At 53.5% G+C, this 17,364-nt stretch overlaps 2 protein-coding genes across 5 annotated transcripts in view; both read left to right on the forward strand.

The window, feature by feature from the left end:
* The window catches only part of LOC115857266 (janus kinase and microtubule-interacting protein 1), a 100,824-nt gene extending 84,156 nt beyond the window's left edge, over window positions 1-16,668 (forward strand). For all 4 annotated transcript variants that reach the window (XM_060299139.1, XM_030864174.2, XM_030864176.2 and 1 more), the window contains 5 exons: window positions 8,565-8,693; window positions 9,879-10,007; window positions 11,388-11,471; window positions 14,533-14,595; window positions 16,493-16,668. In XM_060299139.1, coding sequence (XP_060155122.1) covers window positions 8,565-8,693; window positions 9,879-10,007; window positions 11,388-11,471; window positions 14,533-14,595; window positions 16,493-16,666 — 579 coding nt within the window. In that variant the 3' untranslated portion in view covers window positions 16,667-16,668. The remainder of the gene's footprint in view (window positions 1-8,564; window positions 8,694-9,878; window positions 10,008-11,387; window positions 11,472-14,532; window positions 14,596-16,492) is intronic.
* Window positions 4,221-4,622, forward strand: LOC132597336 (uncharacterized). The gene has a single exon (XM_060299143.1). The coding sequence runs from the start codon at window positions 4,322-4,324 to the stop codon at window positions 4,481-4,483; it is 162 nt and encodes a 53-aa protein (XP_060155126.1). The 5' UTR covers window positions 4,221-4,321; the 3' UTR covers window positions 4,484-4,622.
* Window positions 16,669-17,364: the final 696 nt, after the last annotated feature.

The following is a 17,364-nucleotide window of genomic DNA, read 5'->3' on the forward strand; positions in this document are numbered from 1 at the left end:
GGGAAATTTCCTGACCTGATTCAGGGTCTTTCCCACTTACTATGACCCACCAGCATCTTTCTTTTTCTCAAGGTTCAGTGTACAGCTGTTTCCCTTATGCTACTGCTCAATCCCAGCTTGTCGGGGCTGGATGGGATGTTATCTGGGTCCATCGGGGACCCGGTTAGGTTTTTAATTCTGCAGGGCTGCCTCTCAAGCTGGGCAACTTCCCTTCCTCCTCTCCACAGGCCGCAGGGATTCAGTACTTTCTTTTCTCTCCTTAAATGCCTCCATCGCACTCTGTCCCTTATGCATCCACGCACTTTACCGCTTTGTCCGGGTCCTTGCATGACACAGTGTCATGGTGAGCGCATTGAAGTTTCCAGAATTTTCTGGAAGTCTGACAGCCATCCCTGCTCTCTGGCTGCTGCAAGCCTCCCTGGACTCTGCAGTCCCCCCGAAGGGGCTCCTCTAATTCCACACCCACAGCCCAGTTGCTGCAGAAGTGCTGAGGGCAGAGCAGTGATGCCAGCCCTCATCTTCCAGGGGGCCATCCTGTCCCCGAGGGCTGCTGACCTGTCTCATGGGTCTTCTGGGGACAAGACTGGTGTTGGCTGTCCCTGCCCGGGGACCCTGCTAGTTCAGCCCCGGGTGGAGGTTGCAGGAGAATGACCCTGAGCGGTTCCTCGGGCCCTAGCCAGGGAGGGGGACTTGCTCTGCAGAAGGTCTGATCAGGGCCTAACTGGAATCAGAGCCCCGCCATGGAGTGGCGGGTGGTAGGGGGTCAGCTCGTGCGGCCTGGCAGCAGAGAGCTGTGTCTTAGGAGAGAGCTGGGTGCGTGAAGAATGGCTAAAATTAGTACAGTTTGCTCACGCACCTTGAAAGGGGGGCTGGGATCTTGGATGAGGCTCAGAAACCGTAGCCTGGAACAGCGTGGGGGTCACACCGGCTCCTAGCTGTGTGGCCTTGAACTCTGGGAACCTCGGTTTCCTGGTTCTTACAATGAACATCACACCCATGAGATTAAAGGTAGCTTCTGGCTCCTTGCCTGTTGTGTCGTCAGGGATCAGTAAATTATAATTTCTCTTTCTCCCTTCATCTTAAATCAGTAGCTTTCTTTTGGAGGGCCTTTTAGATGCAGGTTCCCAGGCCCTGCCCCTCCCCTCCCCCCCACTCTAATTCACGTCACCATCTTTTAGATAGAGACAGTCTCAGGTAGCAGTGAGGTGACATCTCGATGCCCTGTAGACAGCAGCCATCCTTTGAGGGGAGGTTGGGAAACATCAAAGCACCACCTGAGAATAGGCCCTTCCTTGGGTTCAAGCATCTGTTCTGTGGTCCCTTCTCCCAAATGGACCAGGGGTCTGCTGTCACCAGGACACAGTTCACACCTGGGGAGCTTCTGATACGTCACTTCTGGTCAGTGGCTCCTGCATCCATTCTGATAGGACACCTAGGGCCTATCCAAACTTGACCTTGTGCCTCCAAGACCAAGCCTGCGGCCTTGTGGAGGGAAGGACCAGGGTCCCAGCAGCTGCTCTGGCACAGAAGCCAGGGTGCCGCACTTTAGCCTAGCTGGATGCCAGGCACTTTCCATCACGTGAATACATTTCCCATTTTTAAGTAGCCAAAGGAATCTTTTTTCCCCTTTCTGGTTGTTTCCACTTGACTTTGTTCCTGTACAACCCTTCCCCATGGCTCTGTCATCAGCCTTTGAGTGTGAAGAGGGCTGGATCCTGCCTCGTTCGTCCAGTTATGAGCAGCTCCCAGCACAGCACCCGGCCCACACAGTGGGGCTCGATCACATGGACTAAGTGAGCTATACTTCCTTTCAGCCCTGCTGGTCTGTGAGGCTCCCCGCGTGGCAACGTGCAGCCGAGGGCTTTCGCTGGGTGTTTCCTTCCCTGGACGGGACAAAGGCTTGTCCCTTCCAGGCTGGGCAGCACCCCTGTCACCCGACCTGGGGCAGCATTGCAGGTTGCTGGGCAATGGAGGGGGGAGAAAAAGCAGAGCTGCGGGCCTGACCTGGCTGCAGAGCCTGCCCAGGGCACCTCATCCCGCATAGCAACGCCCATGGGGACATCCAGGCCATACCCGAAGACTTTGGAATAGATAGGAGGTGATGGTGGTTCTAGGCAATGTATTCTAGCAGGGCAGGAAACCCCAACACGGGGAGTGAGCATGGGGGTGAGCCTCAGTCTTCGGAGAGGAGCCAACTGAAAGGCGGGTCTGCAGCTCCTGGCCTCCTGCCTGGTGTTAGGAGGGGATCCCAGACCCAGTGCTGAGGGGCTTGAGGCAAAGCTCCCTGATTCCAGACCCTCCTCTCTAGGCCTCTGCTTCCTCATCTGTCTCCACCATCTTCCTTTGGGCCCTCATCTGCTGTCCTGGGGTTATTGCCACAGCTCCCTGGCTGCTCCCCTGCTTCCAGCATCTTCCTCCCCCAAGAGCTGTTCAGAACGATCTTTTTATGGCACAAGTCTGACCCTGCCACCTTCTTCTTAGAAACCCTCCACTGGTTCCCCATTTCTTCTGGGTGCTTGCCTCCTGCCCAAGGCCTATGGTGGCTCATGTCCTCAGTGGGCTAGGTGGTGAAGGCCAAGGTGGTGCAGCTCTCAGCCCTTCCCCTCCCCCCATCTCTCTCGCCATTGCTCCATCATCCGTGGAGCATCTGCCTTGGGCACAGCACAGCGTCAGGTGATGGGTGCAGAGGGGTGCCTCCGCTCTTGAGGAGCTTCCAGCAAAGGTGGGTCTAAGTAGGTCCAGGAGGTTGGACATGTGTCATGGACATGTGTCATGGTGTCCACAGAGCCAGGAATCTGCTTGCAAGGCAAAGGTTGTCTTTCATTTTTCTTGAGGGTTCAGGTGTAGAGCAGCTCAGAGAGAAATCAGCCTTTAGGCTTATCGCAAAACTCAACAGTTTGCGGATGACTTGATTTCTAGGATTATCTCCCTCTTCCCCATTAGCCAAGATTTTTTCTGTTGCTAGCGTCAAAAACTCAAAGTCATTTAAACAAAGAAAAAAATTTGTATAACTGAGAAGTTTAGACTGGTTTCAGGCATGGCTGGATCCAGATGTTCACACGATATTGCCAGGTACCTGTCTATCTCCATCTTTCAAATGTACTTTCCTCTGGGCTGGCCTCTTTCTCAAGCAGGCTCTCCCATGTGGTGGCCCAAACAGCTTTAGCAGCTTCAGGCTGGCATTATACCTGTCTAGCAACCTTTGTGGTCAGAGGGTGTCTCTCCTTAGTGGTTCCAGCAAAAGTCCCAGAGCTGGTGCTCCTTAGCTCAGCCTGGTCACAGGCCCATGCCTGAACCAGTCCCAACTCTGCCTGGGTGGCAGCTCATTTGGAAGGATGACTTAAAGACTTAGCACTAAGTTGCGTAGTATGACATGGTTACGTAGCTCATATCATGGCTACTCTGAAAGGAGGAGAGTATCAAACATTATTGGAGTTAAAATATATATGAACTTGGCTATGTATATTTTTTCTTTTGTGAAATAATGTTGCTTTACTACCTTTTAATGTTGCTTTACTACCTTTCAAATTACAGAAGTTTTACTTTTTAATGGTAAAATATGCCCTTTTTAAAACCCTCCATTAGGAGGGTTTTTTTCTTTTGATCTTATGCTTAGAGAAGCTTCTGCAAGAAACACAAGGCCCTCGTAGGTGCCACACGGGCGGGAAACTGAAGACCTCTCTAGTTGCAGTTTTTCTGTTGGATGATGGTTTCTTTCGGTTCATATAAATGATAAAAGCAAATACTTACCGAAGAATTGCTGAGAACCCATGAGTTTAACTAGTCTGGGGCGTGTACAGGGTGGACGGGGATCAATAGAGAAATTCCCCAAGCCTCCCCGTTTTGGGCTCTGGTCGTGAAGAAGCCTCTCTCAGCTTCATGGTTGCTAGCGCTGTTCCCGGGGGCCCTTGTGATCATCCAGGGACCCGGGCCCATGGAATGGCCCCGACAGCAGGGCAGCTCAGGGAACCTGGGGTCTGCGAGGAAAGCCCCCAGAGAATAAGCCAGACTGGAGGCCGTCCTCTGGGACTGACACGCCCAGGCCCGGCCCCTGGAAACCGGCTCCTCTCAGCCCACGGATCTGCCCCAGAGCTGGCATCCCTTTTAATAAAGGTGCATCTTCCGGAGTATCTTCATTCTCAGAGCTCTGCAGCAGAGAAGGAAGACGGTGGGCTTGTGTGGTCGAGGGAAGGAGAATGCTCTGGGGAAGAATCGGTGCTTCCTCCTAGGACTTGAGAGAGACCTAGAAATTGATGGCAATGATATGGCTTTCGGCTCCCTCGACACACACGGCTAGTGGGTCCTGCAGCCCCTCCCCACCATGGAGTATATCCTCTTTGTGCTGTACTTCTCCTTTTTCCTCTGTCTCTGCGCCCTGGTGTGCCTCTACTTTTCTGGCTGCCAGGAGATGACCTATAAGCATGACGGTGAGTGGCCAGCTTTGGGGGATAGGTTGTGGCCATGTGAAAGTAAGTGGCTATGATCGGGGAGCTCCTTCCTGTGACCACGATTGTTGGGAATGACACAGATGAGGAGAGAGGAGGCTGAGAGAGGCTGGAGTCAGTTGAAGGGTTGTTTATTTGGGGGGTGCCTCGCCTTTTCCTCTCCATCCCATGTGATCTGCTAAGAATGAGCGTCTATTCAGCACGTAAATGGAGAAGAAATGTTTATTTTTCTGTCATTTTTTGCCCAAACTGCATTTCAAGCATTTGGATTAGTTAGTAAAAAGGTGTCAGCAAGGCAAGACTTTGGTAGTAAAGAAAATAGAAGTCTGGAGGAGTGCGCCCCTTTTATACAGAAAATGCGCTTGGAATGGGCAAAGATGGAAATTTTATGCTCCTGAAGTGTCTTTTCATAAGAAATTCCCAGAGAATTTTTGAACAATGGAGGCTCCAAAAAATCGATGGTTTCTTTCATGCTTGACTTTTTAAAAGCCCATTATGAGCCGAGCATTTGAGGAAACAGTATTTGCAGGTGATTTTCCTCTCATTCCTTGGAGGCTGGTGTGTTATTTTGTGTATAGGAAAATGCAGTGGAAGGCAGTGTTGCTTAGTCTCCAAGAAGACAGCCACCAGATTTTCACTTGAAACATTAAAATGTCTTTTTCTATCTTGTTGTTTTATTAATAAAGGCATAAATATACATAGTACATTCTGGCTTCCCATATAATACAGTCACTTAAAAAAACTAACCCTCAGAGGAAACAAACTAACCTCACCCATAAGTTAGACAAGGTGGGGGGCAGGTCATGGTCAGCTCACTGCTGCCCTGGAAATTGTCTGTGCTGTGTATTTGCGGATTCGTCTCCTTTCTGATTGTGGGGGTATAATTTGAATGTCCTTTTGTGTTTGATCCCCACTCTCAGAGCCGCTTCCTCCTTCCCTCACTGCAGCATGCGTCCTAGGGTTCTTGGCCTCTGGGGCCACATGATACTTCGGGGGCTCCCCTTGAGTCTGGGCAGGTCTGCTTTAAATGCGCGGCTGCGGCGTCTGTAGTTAATACACTGTACTAGGGCTCAGTACTTGAGTACTTAACTCGCAGTCCCGCAAGTGTTCAAAAAGCGGGTTGTCCTAGGTAATAGAACACTGAGTCATCACCTCCCAGCATGGCCCACGACGCCTGCAGTGAGTGACCACCACTCAGCCTTGCGTCCTGGTCGTGCGGAGACTGTGAGCTTGATGTTTCCTGGGGCTCCATCGGTGTGCCAGGCAGGGCCCTCCCCGCATCACGGCTCGCTGCCACTCAGCACAACAGGCCTGTCCCCAGAGGCCTAGCAATTAGCAGTGTTTACAAGAAATGAGGTCAGCTGAGTGGCTGCCCAGAAAAATAAAGAGCCTGAGGCTCGGGTGAACTGCGTGTGTGCAGAGGAGCTGAGCGCCGTAAATGCTTCCGCCATCAGATGTCATAGCCACAGCTCCCTGGAGATGGAACATCTGGAACATCATTGACACTTGAACTCAGGTGGGGTTTCCCAACCCAGGGGCAGGGGGGATTTGAGTGTAGGATTGTCTCCTCCAACCTCCACTCAGAAAGGAGCCTAATAGGGCCTCACATTCCTACCTGGTGGACTCACCTGGGGTGCACAGTCAGGTGGAGGCCCAGCTGATGCTGGCTGTATGAATGAGGGAAGGGAGGTCACGTGCAAACCCGACACTATTTGTGGGTAAACAGGTTTGTTTGGCATTGAGTTCATTGCAAATACTCATTGAACAACCGATATTTCTTGAGTGTGTCAGGTCCTGGGCTACAGTGAGGAAGAGAAGAGCCCAAATCCTTGCTCTCATGGAGCAAAATCCCTGTCCTCATAGGGCCTATATTCTAGAGGAGAAAGACAGCTAATAGACACATAAGCAAAATATGTCTTATGTTAGGTAGCGGTGAGCACTATGGAGAAAAATAAAGGAAGGAGAACAGAGGTTGGGGTGGGGATAGGTTAGTCAGGACTTTGATGTGGTGGTCAGGGAGGTCTTTTTTAATGTTACATTTGTGCAAAGACTTGAGGGAAGGGAGGGAGAGAGCCTTGTGCATTCTGGTGAAAAGCATCTAGGCAGTGCAAAGGCCCTGTGGCAGGCATGTGGAAGGTGCAGGGGTGTGCTTGGCAGTGTGGCTGGAGCCCAGTGGTGAAGGGCATGAGGCCAGAGCAGAGTAGGAGGCAGGTCCTGCAGGGCCTGTGGACTGCAGTGTGGATTGACTTTTACTGAGGTATGGTGCAGAGCCGGTGGGCTTTGAGCAAAGGACCAACGCGACCTGACTCTTGTTTCAAAATAGTTCATCTGACCACCAGGGTTTGGGACAAAGGCAGGAGCCGGAAGGACAGTAGGAGGCAGTTTTCTAAATTTCGGTGAGAGACAATGGTGGCTTGAGCCAGGAGGGAGGCGCTGGTTCCTGGAGGATTGGATTCCGGGCTGAAGATGGAGCCAACAGGATTTCTCCCAGAGGCGTGGAACATGGGGGGCGGGGCGGGGCGGGGAACCTAGGTTTTTGGCCTGAGGAACTAAAAGTATGGAGCTGCCGGTGACAAGCACGTTAGACTGTGGGAACAATTGGTTTGGGGGTGCCCACTGGCCAGCCATGGAGCTGTTGAGGAGATTATTTGGGAGTTCACGGGGCAGTACCTGCCCCTCCTGTATTAAATAAACAAAAAGGAGCGCAGGGTGAAAGCAGTTTGCAGAAACACGAACGCCAAATGCAAAGCCATTGTGGGTGACAGCGGTGGTCAGGTGCCTCCAGCACAGCCTCTTGAGAGACACTAACCGCACGAGATGACAAAGGAGCCCCTTCTTCTCCCTTCCCGATTCTGAATTATTTCCTAATCACGTTATTGATTGTGGTACCAACCACATTTTTCTTACATCTGGGCACATGAGATTGTACACAAGCATTAGCCCCAACAGAGTGGGAGGCGCCCTGCGCATGTGGGGAGCGCCCTGACCCCTCCCTCTGTGTGTTGCGGGGTGGGGGGGGGGGCGGGGAGGGGGATCTGGGAGGAGCCGGTTCAGATGAATGGGTAGGAGCCTGGGCTTGGCTCTGGATTTAGTTATAGTTCTTTCTTCATGGTCAAGAGTATTCATTGATTGTAAAAACAAATGAAAATCCTTCTTTGAGGCTATTTTGGGGAAGAAAAGCGCCAGTGTTTCTGGACAAGGGATGTTGATCTGGTGATTGTGAGTTGACATCTGCAGCCCCAGGGGACAGAAGGTCTTTGTGGTAGCGACCAGGCCTGGTTTTGCTCTAGTTGTAGCCCCCAGGCCCAACCTAGTGTCTGACCCATAGAAGGCGCTCAGTCAGGTGTTTGCTGAATGAATGAATGAATGAATGAATGAGTGAATGAAGCCCCATCTCCTGTGATATTTGGGGTGGGAGAAGTGCTGGGCAGGGTAACCGGGAGGCCAGCACACAGAGCATTTAAAATTGCCTCTGAATCTGAATATTGGCTGTATGTGGGTCGGTTACGCTCTTCCTTCTCGTTTTGTAAGTGTTCCAAGTTTTCCATGACAGACGGTTAAACTAAAATTGCCTCACGGGGAACGTCTGGTGAGGACCTGGGGCCCACACTTGTCCAGCTGGGGTCCCAGGGTCCACCCGTGGACAGTCTGCCTCACCACCTTCCCCTGTGCCTGGTCTAGAACACCACGTCTCACGTGGCTCCCCTCCCCTCCCCTCCTCAGTACAGCAAGGATGCTGCTCACTCGTACTGCCCTGGGCGTGGTGCTTGGTGACCTCACTTTGTGCCCACAGGTGAGGGGGGGGGTCCCATGTCTGTCCGATGGAGAAAGTAGCTGGCGCTCAGAAGGGCCAAGGGGCTGACTTGCAAAAGGTCATCAGCTCATGCGCCTGGAGCCAGGGCTGGGCCAGCACGCTCTGCGGCAACCCTCCACCCTCTGACCACCTTTGGCGCCCCCTTTCTCCCCCAGCCAATCCCGGACAGACCCTACGACCCACCTCCTGGGATGCCCCGTTGGCCCAGATGCCCATCGTAGCCCCCTCTGCCCCGGGGAAGACGGGATGGAGGATCCAGGTGATTCTGAGTCCCCTCCTCATGTCATGCAAATTGCCTTTTACAGAAGCATGTTGTGGAGACATTTTTTGGATTTGACGAGGAGTCTGTGGACTCGGAAACATTGTCAGAGACGTCCTGCAACACAGACAGGACGGACAGGGCTCCGGCCACGCCCGAGGAGGACTTGGACGACGTAAGCGGACCTCACCCTGGGGATGCTTGTACGGCGCCTCCCGCCTCTGGCCGCTGCAGGCATTGCTCCCTCACTGTGAGGCACGAACCCTGCAGGACCTGTGTGATCACAGTCCAGCGTCCAGGAAAGGTGGTCCCCACTTTCACAGGTTCCGAGAATGGTGATGGGGGCGCTGGCAGCACGTGGGGACCCCTTCCTTCCCCAGCACGGCTTTCACACAGGAGATCCGTGGCCACTGCGTTGTTGCTTACCCTTTGTCATTGAAACTGCTGAGTGGCGGGCTGTTCCTCGTCCCCCTGTGCTCACACACGCACATGCATGCACACGCACACAGACGCACACACCACCCATGTATATGAAGATGGCATATCATTGTAGGAGAGGATCCAAGCAGCACTGAGAAGGGTAGAGAGCAGAGTGAAAGCCACCTGGAGCCTCTCATCGTGGCTCAGCGCCCTCACGCTTTCCTGACTCTCCATCTGTGCACGCCCGCGTCCGTGACCGTGGCTCTGGTGAGCTGGAGCCACAAGGGAGGGAAGAGTAGCTTCACTTTCCCCCACCTCCCCCACCTGGTGGGGTTCACTCAGGAAACCCCATGAAACGTGATCACGTCAGACACATGCTTTTTGATTTGCTCTTTTCACCAAGAATGTGTAACAGGCATCTTTTGACACCAAACACTGTGTTGCACATCACCCTCTGTCACGAGCAGATCCTCATGGATCTGCACGTGCCTCTAACCTAACAGGCCCAGATGAGAGGTGTTACACGGATTCCAGTTTCTCACAACTGCGGCGATGCTCTTTGAGTGGTTGTTTCCTGAGGAGAAACTCCCAGAATGAGGAGGGCTCCTCGTGCTGGGTGGGAGGGGCGCCCTTTACAACGTAGATGCTCACCGTGCAGTCGTGCAGTCGGGGCGGGCTCACCCTTGCTCGCCTGCACGTGACTGAGTGATTCCCGGGGTTCAGGGAGCTCCTGGGAAGGGCGCTGACGGCAGAGAAGGCATCTTGTCCCCGAGCCCTTCACTCCAGAGTTCCAGTTAGGTCCTGGCAGTGACCGGGTCATTGTGTAACTGTTGGCAGCAGTCGTGAGATCTGGACATGCGCTTTGCCTGACTTGACCCTGGCATCGCAGTTCACGTCAAGTCACGCACTTCCTTGTGCTTTTCTTTTCCATGACGTTAAGACTACAACCCGAGAAGAGGCTGACCTGAGGTTCTGCCAGCTGACCAGGGAGTACCAGGCCCTGCAGCGAGCCTACGCCCTCCTTCAGGAGCAGGTGGGGGGGACGCTGGACGCCGAGCGAGAGGCCCGGGTAGGTGCGGCGGGCGGGGCGGCGAGCGTCTGGGCAGAGGCCGGGTGGCTCGTGCCCTTTCCGGCATCGGGATTCCATAGGGGTGCTGAGCGAGGATGGGGACGCCTAACAGCTTCCGCCGTGGCAACATTCCAGTGTTTAGCAAACCGGACGGGGACTATCTGCCCATCCTCAGTGTGACAGTGGAAATCGCAGAAGAAACGCTGCCGTCGCACACGTGTCGTGTGCGCCGTCCATTGGCAAGAACGGTTTCAGAATTTAAGACTCAGTGATGAAATCAGGCTCACTGTTAAACAGACTCCCCTCTCTCCTGGCTGAGGAGCCCTCAAGCCTGTCCGTAAGGAGCCCAGGCAGAGACGGTCGGGGTGTCCCAGCCCACACGGCGCTCTGCTGGACACGCAGGTCTGGACCACGCCAGCCCTCGTGCTGGGCTGAGCTCTGCCTTGTAGTAATATCCACTCACTGGCCATCACCCCACCTTCAGGAGTCACACAGACCAGGGTCTGCTGGCCCTTCCTTCTGAAGGCGAGGGGGACTCCCAGGGAGCACACCCGCTGGGGCCAACATTTCACCCCAGCGCGTCCCCGTTTCATTCCCACAACAGCCCCGTGAGATGGGAGGTGGCGAGTGAGGCTGGGGGAAGGAAGCTTCTAGTGCTACAGTAGCGTTCCACCTGTAACCGATAGATTGGAGGAGGTATACTGCTGGAAGTGGTTTGGGCTGAATCGTGGTTTTCATTAAAAATTTCGTCTACTTGCAGCATTTAAAAGTCAGGAGATTTCACATAAAAATCCCAATTCCTGGCTTCTCTCGAGGACTCAGAACACCTGGCAGAACGGGGCTTCCCGTTCCACATAGTCCCATTTGGCCGCAACCACTGGGTGGCACTCCCCCTGAGATGGGACGTGTGCCTCTGGTTTGCCACAGTCCCCACCCCTCCCTATTACCCCACACCCAGTTGGCTTCGTTCTTTATAGTAGCTGCCTGGTCCTTGGGGTATTTTGGAATTCAGCCCTTGTTCTAGGTGGCAAAGGCCCACGAGACGGGCTAAGCAATCATGAAAGTGTTGCTGGCATTCGTGATGCAGCCACTGCACTTGGTCAGCTGGGCTGGGACCTGACGTGAGTGAAGAATCTGGCCCCTTCTCCAGTCTGCAGACTTATTTCTAAACTGAGGCGGTAGCACTGACAGCCTCTCAAGACCTTGCAGTTCTTACACACGTCACACCTGTAGGTGACAGAGGAACCAAGCAGGCCAGTTTGCACGTGTGCTCCTAAAAAAGGACCCGTTTCTTAGGACTGGATCCTGCAGCCTGGTCCTTTCCACTCTCCTGTCACCATCCAGGGTGACATGCTCACTTCCTGGTCTTTTTCATTTCAGACTCGGGAACAGCTCCAAGCTGATCTGCTGAGGTGTCAGGCCAAAATCGAAGATCTGGAGAAGTTACTGGTTGAGAAGGGACAGGTGAGAAGAAACGGTCATGTGTTCTGTGGCTGTTTACATTTCTGTTCCCTCGGTGGTGGCCCTGGGGCCTTGGTGCCAAGGGGACTATTCTGTGGATCTGCATCGTTCACTGCGGAGACAAGAGAAAAAAACACTAGCCGAGACCAGGCGAGAATATCCCAGCTCACGTGCCTCTTTACCGAGCTTTTAAAAATCAGACACGTTATGAGATCCTGACTTGGCTTTTTCTTTGTTTGTTTGTCAAATGCACAAGAATAGGAGACAATTCCAAAAGTAAAGTGGTCACCAAAATCTTTTCTGACTTGAATCTGGAAGAAAAGCTGGCATTGCCTATGAGGATTCAGTTGTGGAAAAGAACTGGAACCTGCAGCTAGCTCTGAGTGATGGCAGGCAGAGGCGGCCTCGGGATTCCATGCGGTGACTGCCACATAAAGACCTGGGCCCCGAGCTTCTCAGATTAAAGTCACCTCCGTTTGCGCTTTCTCTGAATTTGGTTAGGCATGAGTTCTCTGAATTTGAATTCATTGCATATGTTGACAGCAGGACACAGTCGAGAGGCAAAACCTGGGCCCAGACCCATCCCCTGGGGTGGGGGGACCCTGAGGGGCTCTGGGTGGAGGTCCAGCCTCTCAGAGGTTAGCATCTAAAAGCAACATGAACCCAGGGGTCAGTACGGGTGGGCCATGCTCTCCACGTCAGAACTCTCTGTGGAAGGAGATAACCGGGACTTCTCAGTGGCTTACCACAAGGTTTCTGTCCTTGTGGTAAGGACATGCGCATGTCCTCCTGCAGGCAGAGGGTCTCCGCTCCATGTGGTCACTCAGGGATCCAGCACTGGAGGCAGCGCCATCTTGTACTGGCCTATCCCTAGCACATCCTCCTCGACAGGGGCCAGGAGAGGCTGTTCAGTGCCTCAGCCTAAACAGGCACACTTCCTGCCTCTTGTGAGGGTGCCAGGGAGTGTGTGGGCAGGTGGAGTGTGTGGTGGCACCACTGCCCCAACCCCAGGGCAGGAGGTAACATGAGGAGGTCTGGCATGGGCTACTAGAGGCCCTACGGTGGGACACAGGGAGTGGGGAGGTGGGTGTAAGGGAAGGGGTTGTAAGAGGCTCCAGGAGGGTTAACGGGGGCTCAGGAAGAGCTACGGAGCAAATGGCTTAGAACTAAGTCTGGTGTCCAGTCAGTGGGATGAGGGCTCAGGTTGTGACTGACATTCAAATGGAGGCAGCTGGCTAGTAACCAGAACTCAAGCCTGCACAGAGCAGTTCACTGTGGCAGCATTTATGCAGGACTGACTGGGCACAGGGTAGCAGCCAGCCCTTGGGAGCTGGTCACGTAACCATGGCCCAGAATCCTCTGTGGAGGCAGGAGTGCAGTGCAGGGCACACGCTGCAGTAAAACCCACCACATTCCAGCCCCACCACTGACCTGTTGCACAGCCTTGGGCAAGTTACGTGGTCTCTTGTGCCTCAGGTTCCTCGTCTTTAAAATGGGGCTAATAATAGTACTTAACACATAGGGGAAGGGGAGACTCAGCAGCAGCTGGGCGGAGTCCAGGTGAGAGATCAAGCTGTTTTCAGACTCCTGTCCTAACCGGCTGTTGACCTCAGCTTCCCTCTTCCAGGCTGAGCTCACGGATTGTTACTTACCCGACCACAGTCTACGAATAAGTTAACCTCCTACCTGAGGGTGCTAGGCCCTGTTTGTGGGCCCGCTCTGCCCTCAGTTCCTACTAAATGAAGAGGCCAGTTTGGGACAGAGCACATGGCCATTCATTTGGTGAGCACTTACCAGAGCCCTTGCCCTGCACCAGGCTCTGGGCTTGGTGTGTGGGATAATGTATCAGTTAGCTATCGCCGCCTAACAAATCACCCCCAAACTTAGTTGTTTACAATAACAAAAATTTTATTTGGCTACAGTTTTATGGGTCAGCAGTTTGGGTTGGGCTCAGCTGGTGGTTCTGCTGCTGGTCTCACCTGGGGTCATTCTAGAGGCTTCATTGTTGGTAGATCGATTGGGGATAGATGGCCCCAGTGGTCTCTCTGTCCTGTCTTTGCATTGGTGCCAGCTGTTGGCCAGATTCTTATGGTCTCTCATCCTTAAGGAAGCTACCCTGGCTCCTTTACCTGGTGGTCTGGGGGCAGGAAGAAAAGGCAGGCCCCAAAGCACAAGTATATGCCACGCCTCTGCCTGTATCATATTCACTAATATCCCAGTCACCAAAGCACGCTGCAGGCACGCCCAGCCTCGAGGTTGCAGGAAGAGATGCATCTCTCCATGGAAGGAGCTGCAGAGTCACGTTGCAAAGGGGCACAGAGATGGAAGGGACGTTGCCAACAACCTCCCACAGGAAAAAAGATGAATGGAACTGGCTCTGTCCTCACAGGGACTCAGCCTCGTGGGACCTACACGTGTGTCAACCCAGGGATGGCGCAGGGTGATAATGTTGGGTAGAAGGAAGGGAGGAAGAAGGTTCCCTCGTGTACTCCTTCATCCATCCCCTGGCGTTTATTGAGCACCAGCTGTGTGCCAAGCACCATGCTAGGCACTCAGGATGCTGGTGTAAAGGCAGACTTAGCGCCTCGTGCTCCTGGAACGTTCCTGGACAAGACTTGTCCAGGCAAAGAGACTTGGTTAGGGCGTCACGGGCAGAGGGTCTAGGATGAGCAGAAATGTGTTACTGTAATGACTCCAGGTGTGTTGAGTGTGGGCAGACCCTTGAGGTGCGGCCTGGGCGCTGGGCTGCGGGCCGCAGAGAACAAGCCAGGGGAGGGTCTGTTGGGGCCAGCTCAGTCGCCGTACAGGTGCTTTTCTGTCAGTGATACAGATGCGCTCCCTGTGCTTTAAGGAACGTGAGAGGTGGAGGAGGGATGCGCCACAGACCCGCTGGTTCTCTTTTTCAGGTTTTGAGGGAGGATGCGATCGTTCTAACTGCTGTCCTTTTCTCTGACGTTTTCATAGAAAGTTTCATACGAAGTGACCTTTCCCACTGCCCCTTTATTTGTTATTTAGCTGTCTGTTTGCTTCAATGAGTGTGAACATATTTAGTACTTTTCCTTAGGATTCCAAATGGGTGGAAGAGAAGCAGCTGCTCATCAGGACAAACCAAGACCTGCTGGAAAAGGTATGTGCCGCAGACACCCTGACGCCTCCGCAGGGGGTCACCCTGACGCCTCCGCAGGGGGTCGTGGTATGCGCCGCAGACACCCTGACGCCTCCGCAGGGGGTCACGGAGCCCCATGGGCTTCAGAGGCCTGCTCTGGCCGCAGGGGTCGGACCCGCGCCCCTCCCGGGGGCCCCCGGCCTCGGGTCCTGGTTCTGTCCTCTGGGGCGGGGTCCACAGAACTGGGTTAGAGCACGCTGCAGGCAGGCATGACTGGGGCTGCCCATTCTTCTGATGCTGGGCTTCCAGGCCACCTCTGCCATTGCCCTGGGTTCCAGACCTCCTCCCCCGCCTGCTCCCCGTGCATGGGCCTGAGGCACTGGTTGGCAAGCAGGCCCTCGGCGGTCATAGTCCAATTCATGGACCGGAGGCCGTGGCGCTGGCAGAGCTGAGCCTGGCCTTCCCTCTCTGGTCATGGAACTTTCTGGTCAAGGAACTTGCCAGAGCTCTCTCAAGGAGTCAGCTTGGCGAGTAGATCTATAGCTTCGGGACAAGACTTTAGCTTTATTTTTTTCTTATTTGTGAACCATTAGTGCTTTTTTTTTTTAAGTAAATTTACTGAGTCATGCAACCATCCCCACAATGCCATTTTTATCTTTTAAAAAATTTTTTGGCTGTGCTGCACGGCATGCAGGATCTTAGTTCCCCAACCAGGGATCAAACCCGTGCCCCCTGTAGTGGAAGTGTGGAGTCTTAACCACTGGACCGCCAGGGAAGTCCCGCCACCATGCAATTTTTAGAACTTTTTTAGCCTCCCGTAAAGCTCCCTCGTGCTCATTTGTAGTCTCTCCCCATCTCTCACCCTGCAGTCCCTGGCAACCTACTTTCTGTCCCGATAGATTTGCTTGTTCTGCACCTCCCGTACTAGTGGAATTGGACCTGGGTTAGGCCGTAGCTTCTAAGCATCCTAGAATGCCCCAACTGTAGGAGCCCAGCCTTGCCCCCTTGGGTGGGGGGCCGCGGCCCTGTCCCAGCTCTGCACTGGCCCGCTGTGTGGCCATCCATTGTCCCATGTCTCTCCACAGCATCTGGGGCATTGGGACAGGACTGGTCATTGTCCTGCGAGGCAGCCCCGTGCGTAGGGAGAGATTTTGTATCCTTGGTCCTGCTCGCTATATTGGGAGACACGGAAAGCTCTCACAGTGTTTCCAAATGTCTCCCGGGGGTGGGGCGGTACCACCCCAGTAGAGACAGGAGGGAGTAAAGGTGACCGTGACCCACTGGGGCCCTCGTTTCCATGCATTGTCTTAGTCTCACCGCAGGCAGCCTAGTGGGGGGGGCTGCTGTTTGCCTCTAAGGTACCGACAGCTACGTAGCTGGCCCAGGGTCTCCCAGGGGGGTTGGGACCCAGGCCATCCCCCTCCCAGACTGTGCTTTGGGGAGATCTGCTACCATTCGGGCTCCCCATAGGAGCACTCTGGGGAGTACAGGGTGCCTTCCTGCCGGACTCTGGGTGGGCTGACTGGGGGGCCGGGTCGGAAGGAACTCAGACAAGCTCGGGGATCACTGTTGCTTCCCCCACGACTGACCTTGGGGACGGGACTTAATCGCTTCATGCCTCAGTTTCCCCACCATTCGTGTATTCAGCAAACATCTGGCCCCCGTGCTGGGCCAGGCTCGGGGCCGCAGGGGCGCAGCAGGCGCGGCCTCCGTCTGTGCCATCCCCAGCTCCCGGAGCAGAAAAGGCCTTCTTCACCCACTCGCTGAAAGCCTCCCCTTCCCACCCGCCCCCTGATGACAGCCCCTGTGTCCTCAGGCCAACACCGAGGGGGTCTGTGATCGAGGGACACATTCTCATGGCCCCTGGTGAGAGACAGTGGTTCTCCCACCCGTTAACCCACAGGTGTTTCTGCTCCAGATTTACAGGCTGGAAATGGAAGAGAACCAGCTGAAGAACGAAATGCAAGACGCGAAGGATCAGAATGAGCTGTTAGAGTTCAGAGTGCTAGAGCTCGAAGTAAGAGACTCTATCTGTTGTAAACTCTCAAACGGAGCAGACATTCTCTTTGAGCCCAAACTGAAATTCATGTAAAGTCCCAGATGTTTTCAAGCATGTGTAAGGGGACGTGTGACACTTGCTTTCTTTTCTTTTTTTTTTAAATCTGTATGTTCAGAATAATTTCACTGCCTTAATATGTTCTGGAGAGAATGCTCACCGAAGTCTTTGGACATGTACCAGAGCTAATATATTTATTGCCTACGGCTTGTTTTTGCACTTAATAAAATAATTTGTTTTTGCAATATTTTGCCTTTTTTATTTGTGTTTCATTTCCATAACTACTTCCTTCTTGCATGCATAGTCACCTGGTATGCATTCTGCAAACCCGGACAGAAGCACTGTTGCAATTAATAACACACCTTTTTAAGTGACCTTGCATGCATGAATCTCACCTTTTGAGAGAGCGGGGTCTGACCTGGCCCGCAGCTGACTCTATAATGTGTTTACTGCTAGTTTGGCTCATTTTCTATTTGCCAAGGTAAACACAAGGTAAGTAAACAGGGTAAAAGAAAGTATTTGCATAGGCGGTTGAGAAAGCTTGTAACGTTCCAACTCCTTGATGCAGTGAATACAGACATGGCAAGCAGTATTGGACTAACACAATTGTTGTTTGTAACTCAAACGGCAACTCAGAATGACTCTTTAGCGTGAAGGGAGATTGGATGTTGTTCACAGGTAGAAATCTCGTCCCAAATCTTCAGTGACTTCCCACATACACGGAGTCGGACCCA

This window comes from Globicephala melas, chromosome 5 (genome assembly GCF_963455315.2).
Source record: "Globicephala melas chromosome 5, mGloMel1.2, whole genome shotgun sequence".
NCBI classification, from domain to species: domain Eukaryota; kingdom Metazoa; phylum Chordata; class Mammalia; order Artiodactyla; family Delphinidae; genus Globicephala; species Globicephala melas.

Bases quoted from the DNA above. Each gene is read 5' to 3' on its own strand.
- LOC132597336 (XM_060299143.1), top strand. From the start codon at position 4,322: ATGGAGTATATCCTCTTTGTGCTGTACTTCTCCTTTTTCCTCTGTCTC.